Here is a 12,466-nt window from a genome sequence, read left to right on the forward strand (position 1 = left end):
GCAGTCTTTATCATCTGTCCATTCTTTAACCAGCTTGAGCAGACAATGTTTTAGTTCTATAAATTAAAATTTATGCTACCGTAGAAAATTAGTTTGCATTCTTAAAAATGACTCACTGCATGGTCAGAATTTTGTGTGAACACCTGTTACTGTTCAAAATTTTAGACATCCTGACACCACAGATTAGCTAGTTCAATAAAGTCTGAATTATGCAAAGGCACCTTCAGTCAAGTTGAAACCTCAAATAATGTAAATCAATATTACAAATGACATTTTTACAGCCACTTGACCAACAGAAAGCAGAAATATTTTGAAAAGAAAAATAGAACAAAACATTTTATAACACTGTCACACACACTAACCCATCCCCCAACTCACATGAATAGAACAGAAAACATTTGGGACTGGAAATTTTGAGTGAAAGAAAGCATCAGCTACAGAAATGAAGTACAAACAAAAGGTGAACTTGTAAAACAAACTGATCAATGCATACTGAGGACATTGAATATAATCATCTTACAAGCTGCAATAAAAGTTCAGGATCCTGATAGTATTTCATGGTCTTCAGCATCTCAGAAGTATTTACTGTCTTGAAATTCAGTGGAAAACCATGACTTACGTTATAAAGGACACCACTGTTGATCATTTGTATTGAAAAGCTGGTGTGAAAACTAGGCCCTTCATTAGTAGATTCTTCATTAGTAGGGGAAATCAATGGTTATGAGGAAAAGCACAGGAAACTGAATGTGAGGAATGTCAGATTAGCCATGATTCCAATGAATGGAAGCCCAGGCTTGAGGGGTCAAATGGCCTATTCCTGTTTTTACTTTTTTTATGGTCTTATAGCTCTTAAAGCAGCTTTAAGTATACCAGGTGAGAAAACAAATACAATTCCACTTAATCTTTCTTGTGCATTATTGTTAATTAACCTCTTCTGGCCAAGAGATTTGATAAACATCAATGCATCTATTATCGAACCATTATGCACAAGAACCAAATGGTAAAAATAATGTATAGGCATCCACATCTCCAGTGTTGACAAAAGTTCTTACAGTCACAAAACAGAGAAAAGAGGGAAACCTAAACAGCAATTTTGCAATAAATGGTGACAAAGGTTCTAAAAAGATCAGATTTTTACTCGCTTCTATTTCCTTGCAAAGTTCTATAGAAAAGTTTAATAAACTTTAGATCAGGAATATCATGGTCATGCGAGTAAAAACCCAATGCTTCGCTTCTACCTTTTGTTCCTCTCCCAGCCAAGAGCAGAAAGTTGAATATGTTTAAATAAGCTTATCAATGACATATTCAATGACAAAAAACTTTGTTTTTGTCCAAATATAGGTTACTGAATAAACTCAACCAACGAATCTCTATGCAACACCACCAACACATGTCAACATATTTATTTCCTACTCCTGATATTCAAGATAAAAACTAAATTGCATAGAAAATGGGAAATAGCTAAGAAGTCAGACTTAATTTGTATTAAAACAATTTGCGCTATAACAAGCCTGAAATCATTTCAAGTGATATTTATGCCCTCAAAGTATCTCATTAATATTTTGCAGATCACTTGAAGTGCACCCGATTCCAGCATCTGCCAAAGAGACAAAGAATATTTGTAAGCTGCCACATCACCCGTAGTGAAAAAGTTATATCACTGTAGATATAGGGAAGTATTGGCAAATTACCATAACTGGAAACTCAATAACAGCCCTCTATGCAGCTATGTTGCAACTGAGCTCACACATCTACTGAATGCCTGCTTATACATGCTGGTATAACAAAGACTTTCCAGACTCCACACTGATGACACAGATTACTGAATGTTGGACATACATGTTGGTGGAACTTGGACCTTAACAGCTTTGATTTGAAAAGTGCATTGTATGTATTTCCTACTTAAAGTAGGGTCTTGAGTATTGCACATATTTAACTCCTAACATGCGCAAATGGCCCAGCTAATGATCTTAAATTCTAGCTTTTCAAATGAGTCATGTAAACAGCCAAACTTTACTACATCCGTGGAAATGTGCTGATCAATCGGAATCTACCGGCTTGGCCTAAGAGTGAAGAGACACAATTAGCAGCTCTTGCTGCATCTCCATGCCAACCCAGCAGCACCCTCTTTTCATTCTGTGTGAAATGTCCCTGCTATAGTGATTGTAACAAGGTCAACCAGGTGGACATCATAGAATAGGAATTCCCTGATTGTAGCTGTTAGTCTGGTCCAATCAGGGAGTGCTGGCTGACAGATAAACAAGAGAGTGTCAGGGGTTCTATTCACTCAGAGCTGGCTCTAAAAAAGCTGGATCAGTGTCAAGGACTCTCCATGTGTAAATAAAGGGTGATTTGGTATTGGGATACTGTCCTCAGTGGAATCTGTTTTGTGTCTTAGTTCTGAAGCTTTATCCCTTGCACCTCAATTTCTGCATTCACTGAAGTTTAACTTTGAAACTACCAAGATAATATCTGTCTGGAGTTTGCGGCGATTAAAGTTAATTTGTATTCATACAGAAATTATGATTACAATGCAACATGCCCAGAGTTTAGCTGAGAGAACATGGATGCAAAAATAAGTACTTGAGGTAACACTGTTTTAATAATAGATTTGCATGAAGTAACTCCAAGACCTTGACACTCAAATTAGAAAAGATAAAATACACAAGAGATGAGGAATACTTTCAGGAGTTGCAGCAACCTTGAAGTTAAACCTAAATGGATCCAGAAGGGCATGGAGTCACATATTATTTAGTCACTGTGACAAGTTGAAGCACATTCTTTATAAACAATTTAGTTCTATTTGATACCTACCTCTTGTGTTTTATTTGGGGAAGAATCATTGCGAGCTTGATTTGCTGATCCTAGTCTTTTCTCTATCTGCATGAGCTTTGCCTGCAGAAAAGTGCAACAGCACAATCATTCTACAAGAAATCTTAGACACAAAATAATTCTACCCCAGTGATTCCATGCATTGGCCAACTGTCGAGTATCATTCTGGATGTAACAGTTACCAACTGGATTGCATTTAAAATAAAAACTACAAGTCTTGGAAATGGGGCTGGCAGAAGAGTTATGGGTCTGTTCACCACAATTTTCACATTACCTAGAACGGAAGTGTTAGTGAGAGCGCGAGTGTGTTGAAATTCAGACATTTCTCCCAACTTCCAAAGTGTTGCTGCTTCTACAAAAAAAATCATTCATCACATTAAACGGTAAGTAAAATAATTTTAGATGAGTCCACTTGTAATATGAAAGCATAATGATTTACAAACTATGTAGTCATTAGAGGAGGCAGTTAAAAATTTAACTGTCAATAGAGACAAACACAAAGCTAGCATATTTGAATAAGGAAACAAAGTTTAGAAATCACTGATGTACATTAAGTGGCAAGGCTTATTGGGTTTGATGTTTGGTACCCTTTTATTGATCTTACTGGTCATAATGCTAGACATCATTAAATAATGTAAAGTGCAACACAGCACTGGGATATGCCCATATAATTCAAATAATTTCCAATTCACGATTTCAAATACCATATGCATATGGCATTGTTCAGTGAAAGTCAAATGATATGTTGCTTTGTACAGAGATTATCACAGTTATTTTTCAGTGAATTCCTAAAACACATGCTATTATTCGCAACACTAAAATAAGAAATGCAGAAGATGATTTGTGTTAGAATCCTTCATAGCTGTTGAGAACGCAAGTGGAAAATCACTGGAATGTTTTATATCAATTTGTTTGTTATATTGGAAGCGATTGGTACCTGTCAGGTATGCAGTATGTTTTTTTTTAAACACAAGTGAACAATTGATGATTTTCATTTCTACTTGCTGATCAGATTCAATTTCACATTCGCCAAATCATATTGGACCTATCTGGTGCAATAGCTCAAAGGTTTGTACATCAGAGTCAGAGAGCACACAAAAAGCAGCAGACATGCAGTCAAGTTAACTTCTGTTAAGACTTCTGCACTTTCAAAATAGGGAAGTGTTTGCAGCTCATACTTTCTTGTCTCATAGTAAATGACTTGGGAAGCAGTTGCTGAGCATACTCAATTCTGGGATTGTCACAACAGATCAAAAAGTCAAAGCATAAATCCTAACTCGATATTTTCTGGTTGATAGTTTCAGACATTAAATTATGCCTTTCAGAAGTTTTCTAACATTATAATTCATTGTAAGATTAAAGGACAAGTTTTGCTTAAACAAAAAACCTACTGCACAACTACAAGTTACAGCAACAAGCCTGAATTGCAAGTAAGCTGTTCCCAATACAAGTTAATGTAATGTAAAGAGATAGGGAACTAGTGGTGTTTGTTTTTGCTACCTGCCGTTCAACCACAGCTGCAAAACTACGTCTTTCAACAGTGAAAAAGCTTTCAGGTATAAATCTTCTGCAATTGCATCTTCAGTCATCAAGTTTTGTTCCTTCAGGAATTGACACCAAACATACCAGATTTCAGCAGTTAGATTGTTGCTAGCCAGGACACTGGAATAGTGTCTTACTGTGCATGGAGTCAAAAAAACTTAACGCACATTAAGCTGGGAAATTGGACTATAGACAAATTCAATTACTAATGCAAGATTACTATGTTCTGGTTGTTCACGGCATAAGGGCATATGAAGTGGGCAGTGATATTGAGTGTTAGCTCAAGATTTCCAAATTATTTCCACTCTGAACATTGCAGGAAGTTGCAGATTATAGTACTTGCCTGTAAGCCACTGATTAAAGATTCATGCCTTGTGTTGCATTCAATTTTTTCTACTCTGTTCTTCAGCTCTGCCAGCTTCTTGTCAAAAACACCACTCTGCATGGCACTGATGCGTTCTTCAATGATCTGCTGAACAACCTACAAACGAAAATGAGTGTCACCTACTATAAGCATTTATCTTTCATCCATTGATCAGTTTCAAAGGATTAATATTGTTTTGCTCCCCTTCCAACAATTCCCAAATGCAAGTTAGTAGACAGTGAATATTTAGATTACACAAACTGCATTTATGTCGCGTAACAAAATCTCAACACGCTTCACAGGAACATATATTATGACAGCACACTTAGCCACATTAGGCCAGATAACTAAAAGGTTGGTCAGAGAGCTAGGTTTTAGAAGGAGTGTCCTCAAGTAGAAAAGCTAGGTAGGCAGCAGAAATTTGGGGAAAGAATTCCAGGGCCTATGCACCTAAAAGTGGTGGTCACCATTACGGAGCAATTAAAATTGTGGTCGACAGGAAGTCAAAATATGATGAGTGAAGATATTCAAGGAGTTAAAGTTACAGACAATGCCATAGAAGAATAAAAATTTGAAAATCAATGCATTGTTTGGTAAGCAAGCACATGGGTGATATGGGGCAGGAACAGGTGCAAATTAATAACAGTTCTTTGGAATATCCTCATGCTTGTGTGCACTGTCAGTCAAGAATTAACTGGAATAGTCAAGCCTACAGGAAACAAAAAGCACAATTGGGTGAGGCATATAGCATTGAAAAAATTCAGGAGGGGCAAATTCTAAAGTGGAAATCAGCAGATTTTGTGCTAGTGCAAATGTGATTGGAACCTCATCTTGTGGTATATTGGACAGCAAGGTTGCAAAGAGGTTGATTTATGCCAGGAGAGTCAGAGTCATTAATGAAGTATTGAAAAGGAGTTTGGTAATTATATTAATAGCATCTTCACCTTCCCAATAATTAAAGTGTGATAAATTAATGATCTCCCAAATGATATCAGAAAATAATATGAACTGGTATATCCTCAGAACGAAGCAGCTCAACAGTCCAGGTCACATACTTTTTCCAGCGTATTCCGGATCTCCCCTCTTGCAGTGATCTTCACTTTGAAGGCAGCTTCATATTCATCTCCAGAAAACCGACACCGCTTGGATATACTGCTTTCCATATCTTCAGACTTCGATCTTTTTCGTGGAACTACTTCATCTGTAAAAGACGGACAAAAATTATTCCATTATGTTTTTAAGTCTTTTAAGTGATAACGTTTAAATCAAGTTTATATCACTGTATATAATTTAGACAATAGTAAAATATGATTTTAGTATTTCTCACATTCACTGATCAGATGCCTATGTACGGAGAGGAGTGTAATTCACAATATTTCACTTTCCTGAGTCCATGAGCACTAGAACTGTATACTAAAATGTACATTATGAACACTTCTAGTTTTGGATATTTGGAAAGATACTGTTGTCAGGTTATGCTGGTGGTCAAATCAGCAGTCGACTGCAATATCTTCACAACTTTAAAAAGATATTATACTTGCAAGCACTCACTTAAGCCTTGCGTCTTTCTGCCTACCAAGTCAGCTTTATTCATTTCATGAATTTCTCTGTACATTTACTTTTGTTTAAAAAATGAGTGCCTGCAATGGGAAAAATAAGTTGCTATGTGCAATTTCATTCAAGTGGCACATTAAATCAACGACTGTGGGATTCAGAAAGTTTGACCTATGCAGACCTTGCCTGAAATCTACACTGCGCAAATGGAGGGAAAACTAAAAAAGGTTTATAGTTCCTAATGGTGTATGTTTGGGCAGTCATAATTCAAAAGTCAAATCCAGGTAAAGTAATTTAAGGAGGGGCTGGAAGAACAAATGGAACTTTTGAACTGGATAAAAGGGATTTTTGGTCAGAAGCTACCAAAGGCAAACTCCTGGTTTGATTACTATTAACTGGTCCTGGAAATATTTAATGCTGTACCTATGAGCAAAGAAAAACATTCCATTCGACAGCATTGCTATTAAATTTCCTTACATGAGCTCTAAAGAGAGAAACAGTAATGTCTTTAGTTTTACTACCATCCCATCACTAGGATTCCAATAAAAGCATAGTTTTGGATGTAGGTTTGCTCACTGAGCTGGGTTTGTTGCTGAGAACCCAAACAAGCAGACAAACCACATCCAGAAACCTTAACCAGTCTCCCCTACCAAACATCGCAGAAACGACTGCCAGACTACGCAGACCCCTGGGCATCACAGTAGCCCACAAACCCACCAACACACTAAAACAGCAGCTAATGAACTTGAAAGACCCTATACAGATAACAAGTAAATCTAATGTCATTCACAAAATACGTTGCAAGGACTGTAACAAACACTACATTGGACAAACAAGCAGAAAACTAGCCACCAGGATACGTGAACACCAGCTATGCACAAAAAGGCATGACCCTCTCTCACTAATATCCTCACAAGACTTCGACTGGGACAACACATCCATCCTAGGACAAATCAAAGACATGCGTGAGAATTACTAGAAGCATGGCATTCCAACTGGAACTAACAAACACATCGAGTTAGACACCATCTATTACTCCACCCCCACCCCCGAGAAAAAAAAAGGAAGTGACCTCACCACAGGAAGTGACATCAACAACCCAAACATAGAAAGCAGGAATTTTCAGCATTGCTTCACCTGAGGCCCACTGAAGATGTTACCTAGTAGGGTAACGAAACTTCTGGAAATGAACCTTCCAGCTCAACAAGCAAATCTACATCCAAAACCTCAACCGGAGCTACAAATCTTCTCAAAATTTGCTAAAAGCATAGTTGTCAAAAAGCAGCCAGTTTGTAACATTCTGGGTATATAAAAATTTCCGTTGGTACCAACAAAAGGTCTCCATAGTTGATCTATGACTCAATGATCCTGATTAATATCCAATTACAATGTTTAAAATGGGAAGGAACAGGAGATGGTCACTGGATTGGTAATGCAGAGAGCCAGGTGATGCTCTGGGGACCTGTGTTCCAATCCCAAGGCAGACATTAAAATTTGACCATTTTAGACAAAACTCTTACGACACAGCAGTAGTGCTAGAAGGCCATGGGTTCAAATCTCACTTGTGGTGGTGAGGTCTCCCAAAACATCCAAACAGATGGATTTACTTTGATTTTTTTTAGTAAAAATCAGAGAGCTAACAAAATCAAAAGGAATGTAAAGAAAAATAAAATGAGGTCAGAAAGACTTCTTCCCAATGCCAAGCTTCTAATACTTCATTTTTGTTCAGAGAAATAAGGGGTGTTTTATTTACAGCAGATAACAATAGTTTAAAAATAAGCAATGCACCTCAAGAACAGAAAACATCACGAAATTCACAAGATGGAAAGATAAAAAGACTGGAAAATCTGTATTTTATAATAACTTGATGTCTCAAAGTACATCTACTCAAATTTCAGAGGAGTGTTGATCGGTGATCAGAATATTATCCAATAAGCCCAAGTTCAAATTTTACAGAGTAGAATTCTTTTAAATTTTCTATTAATTTTAGTTTCCTTCAAAGCATAGAAACATTTCCCAGGTTGGATGGATGTTTTCAGCCAACATTTTGATGGGAGTAACTATTTTTAATTTTTAATTCATTCATATGACACCGGTATTGCTGGCTGGGACAACATTTATTGCTGACAGCAGACTGCAGTCTGACAGTAATGCAACTAACATTTAATTACCTTCTAGGGATGGGCAATTAATGCTGGCTTAGTCAAAGCCAACATCCAATGAATGAATTAAAATAAAAATCATTGTTTATGAGTTGAGGCCCTTTGCCCAATACTAACTCCCCCTGTAACCAGTTACAAAGATCAGTGCAAATCTAGAGTTTGTTGTGATTGAACAATCCAAGATGAAATACACCTTCCCTCTAAAATTTGAAAAACAAATCCATTAATGGTTTTTTCCTTCGGCATTCTAGAAACCTTGGTGAAAACAGCACTTGGCTGTGAGACATGTTTTTCCTCATGGTACTATTTCAGCACTCAATCTTCTCCATTATCTTTCTGCCACCTTTGTGCATAGACTGAATGGAATTCTGCCTTAGTTAGATTAGATTAGACTTACAGTGTGGAAACAGGCCCTTCGGCCCAACAAGTCCACACCGACCCGCCGAAGCGCAACCCACCCATACCCCTACATTTACCCCTTACCTAACACTACGGGCAATTTAGCTTGGCCAATTCACCTGACCCGCACATCTTTGGACTGTGGGAGGAAACCGGAGCACCCGGAGGAAACCCACGCAGACACGGGGAGAACGTGCAAACTCCACACAGTCAGTCGCCTGAGTCGGGAAATGAACCCGGGTCTACAGGCGCTGTGAGGCAGCAGTGCTAACCACTGTGCCACCGTGTTAGTGGTAACATGTAGGTTATGGCCATAGAATAAGACTCTTTTGGTGTCTATAAAGTTCAGATCTTTTTCAGCTTGATCCAGTCACTCATTCTTGAATGTGTATCTGCCATAACCTATGCTCCAGGCAAGGTGCAAGTAATGACAGAAATCTGATTAGTTCAAGCCAGAATTTCTACCATACCTGAATTCTGCATAGTTTTTAATTGTCTGAGCCGTTAGGCATGTTTCTATGTTTTGCGATGTACAAAGATACCAAATTGTTTCCTCTTACATCCCAGATTGAAACATTGCTTTTCAGAAAATCTCTGGTGCAGGAGAAATCCTAAATTCTAATTGGTTAAAGCAATAATCACCTGAATGATGTAATGAAAGGATTGAAAACAAGAAGGCACAAATACAAGTTAATTTTCATACAAAGTAAACGTAATGCTAGAAAAATCTAACAAAAACAAACAGTTTGGGTTTGGAATTCATTACCTGGAAGCATGGAGGAAACAGGTTCAATTGAGGCATTCAACATGGCATATTGACAATTATCTAAAGAGAAACAATATTCAGGATTATGGGGGGGGAAAAGCAGCATGAGAATGGCACAATCATAATGCTCAGAGCCAGTGCAGACGCAATGGGCTGAACAGTCTCCCTGCACCATAATAGTAAATACTACCATGTTGGTTGTCACAGGTGGTCTTGCACCACTTTTTAACAAAGTGTCTAGCATATATACTTTTCTCAACAAGGAATGAGAAATTTTTCTGGGAGTCTACAAGCAGATGGGTTTAGCATTTTCTTGCAGATGCATATTATAGTTCAATTTGAACTGCCTCAACTTTGAATAACTATAAAAATCTTAGCCAAAACACCCTCCTATTCTCATTCTAAGGCATTGCATTCACTCTAAGATGCATTTCTGCTCAATGAAATATCCCAATTCCTCAGTATATATACTGTTTCGTTGTCACTTCGTCTTCCATCACCAAACTATGATTTTTCCATGCACCTGAAGACGTGCGCCTCCTGGACCCAAAAGTTATGTTGACCGATATGGTACACGGACTTCAACTACAGCAAATTGTCTGCTAGCATTGTGACAGCTATTCCTGTAGAGTTTAAATTTTGTTTCAAACTCTTGTATATTTGCTGAATTTATTTTGACTGACCTCCCTTAGGAATGTTACCTTCACTTTTTGTTCCAGAAACTTTAACTTCCTGACCATTCTTTTTGTTGCATGGATTTCCATTTTCCTTCTTCAGAACTGGTTTGAGGTGAAGGTGCTGTTAACTTATCATTTTGAAAAAAAGTTGTCACAGCTAGCCACAGTTCTGACATTAACCTTAGCCTTTGTAGATATTGATAGGTTTCTCTTCTGATTATGTTTAGAGTCATAGAGATGTACAGCATGGAAACAGACCCTTCGGTCCAACCCATTCATGCTAGCCAGGTATCCCAACCCAATCTAGTCCCACCTGCCGGCATCTGGCCCATATCCCTCCAAACCTTTCCTATTCATATACCCATCCAGATGCCCCTTAAAATGTTGCAATTGACCAGCCTCCACCACATCCTCTGGCAGCTCATTCCATACATACACGTACCACCCTCTGCGTGAAAAAGTTGCCCCTTAGGTCTCTTTTATATCTTTCCCCTCTCACCCTAAACCTAGGCCCTCTAGTTCTGGACTCCCCGACCCCAGGGAACAGACTTTGTCTATTTATCCTATCCATGCCCCTCAATTTTGTAAACCTCTGTAAAGTCACACCTCAGCCTCAGACACTCCAGGGAAAACAGCCACAGCCTTTTCAGCCTCTCCCTGTAGCTCAAATCCTCCAACCCTGGCAACATCCTTGTAAATCCTTTCTGACCCTTTCAAGTTTCACAACATCATTCCGATAGGAAGGAGACCAGTATTGCATGCAATATTCCAACAGTGACCTAACTAATGTCCTTTACAGCCGCAACATGACCCCCCAACTCCTGTACTCAATACTCTGACCAATAAAGGAAAGCATACCAAACACCTTCACTATCCTATCTACCTGCATCTCCACTTTCAAGGAGCTATGAACCTGCACTCCAAGGTCACTTTGTTCAGCAACACTCCCTAGGACCTTACCAGTAAATGTATAAGTCCTGCTAAGATTTGCTTTCCTAAAATGCAGCACCTCGCATTTATCTGAATTAAACTCCATCTGCCACTTCTCAGCCCATTGGCCCACCTGGTCCAGATCCTGTTGTAATCTGAGGTAACCCTCTTCACTGTCCACTACACCTCCAATTTTGGTGTCATCTGCAAACTTACTAACTGTCCCTCTTATGCTCGCATCCAAATCATTTATGTAAATGACAAAACGTAGAGGGGCCAGCAGCAATCCTTGTGGCACTCCACTGGTCACAGGCCTCCAGTCTGAAAAACAACCCTCCACCACCACCCTCTGTCTTCTACCTTTGAGCCAGTTCTATATCCAAATGGCTAGTTCTCCCTGTATTCCATGAGATCTTACCTTGCTAATCAGTCTCCCATGGGGAACCTTGTCGAACACCTTACTGAAGTCCATATAGATCACATCTACTTCTCTGCCCTCAATCTTCTTTGTTACTTCATCAAAAAACTCAATCAAGTTTGTGAGACATGATTTCCCACACACGAAGCCATGTTGACTATCCCTAATCAGTCCTTGCCATTCCAAATACATGTACATCTTGTCCCTCAGGATTCCCTCCAACAACTTGCCCACCACCGAGGTCAGGCTCACTAGGTCTATAGTTCCCTGGCTTGTCCTTACCACCCTTCTTAAACAACTTAATATGGTTGATTTTGATGCTCTTTTGCTGGCTTTTGACATAATGATGGTATCTTGGCATCTTGGATTTTACCCATTTGACCATGTCAGCGTTAAGTCTGATAAATTGCATTCCTCAGACTAACTACTTACATGGCCTTAAATTAATTTCTCCTTCAAAAACTCAATAACATAGCATTAAAAATATTTTATTAATTCCATAGAAGGCTGCAATTTATCATTAAATCTCACAGGTTTTATCACAAATTTCTTTTGGGACTAAGCACATATTGAATGCTTGAATGTATTATGCTCTATTGAGTTTTCTTTCATGTTTTGTCTTACTAGACACTAATCAGCTATAACGAAGAAAAAAGGTGTCTCGATGGCAATGATCCTTCATGTGTAGGCCTAAAACCATTCTGCAATGCTGAAACTGCCTCTTGAGGGATCCTTCAGCTGGTCTCAGTAGGTCATCCAATAGGTGAGATAATGGGAAAGTGTCTACCAGAGCTGTCATACCTATAGCCTATTGCACCAACT

General features: G+C 38.5%; 1 protein-coding gene across 13 annotated transcripts in view; it reads right to left on the reverse strand.

Annotated features, from left to right (window-relative positions):
• The window catches only part of LOC132831506 (activating transcription factor 7-interacting protein 1-like), a 184,062-nt gene that overhangs the window by 74,420 nt on the left and 97,176 nt on the right, over positions 1–12,466 (reverse strand). For 12 of the 13 annotated variants that reach the window (XM_060849686.1, XM_060849692.1, XM_060849690.1 and 9 more), the window contains 4 exons: positions 9,620–9,679; positions 5,794–5,939; positions 4,718–4,855; positions 2,815–2,895 (listed from right to left, as the gene is read on the reverse strand). In XM_060849686.1, the coding sequence (XP_060705669.1) occupies positions 2,815–2,895; positions 4,718–4,855; positions 5,794–5,939; positions 9,620–9,679 (425 nt within the window). The remainder of the gene's footprint in view (positions 1–2,814; positions 2,896–4,717; positions 4,856–5,793; positions 5,940–9,619; positions 9,680–12,466) is intronic. The other variant, XM_060849685.1, reaches the window with a different exon arrangement.

Source organism: Hemiscyllium ocellatum, chromosome 33 (assembly GCF_020745735.1).
Source record: "Hemiscyllium ocellatum isolate sHemOce1 chromosome 33, sHemOce1.pat.X.cur, whole genome shotgun sequence".
In the NCBI taxonomy this organism is placed as follows: domain Eukaryota; kingdom Metazoa; phylum Chordata; class Chondrichthyes; order Orectolobiformes; family Hemiscylliidae; genus Hemiscyllium; species Hemiscyllium ocellatum.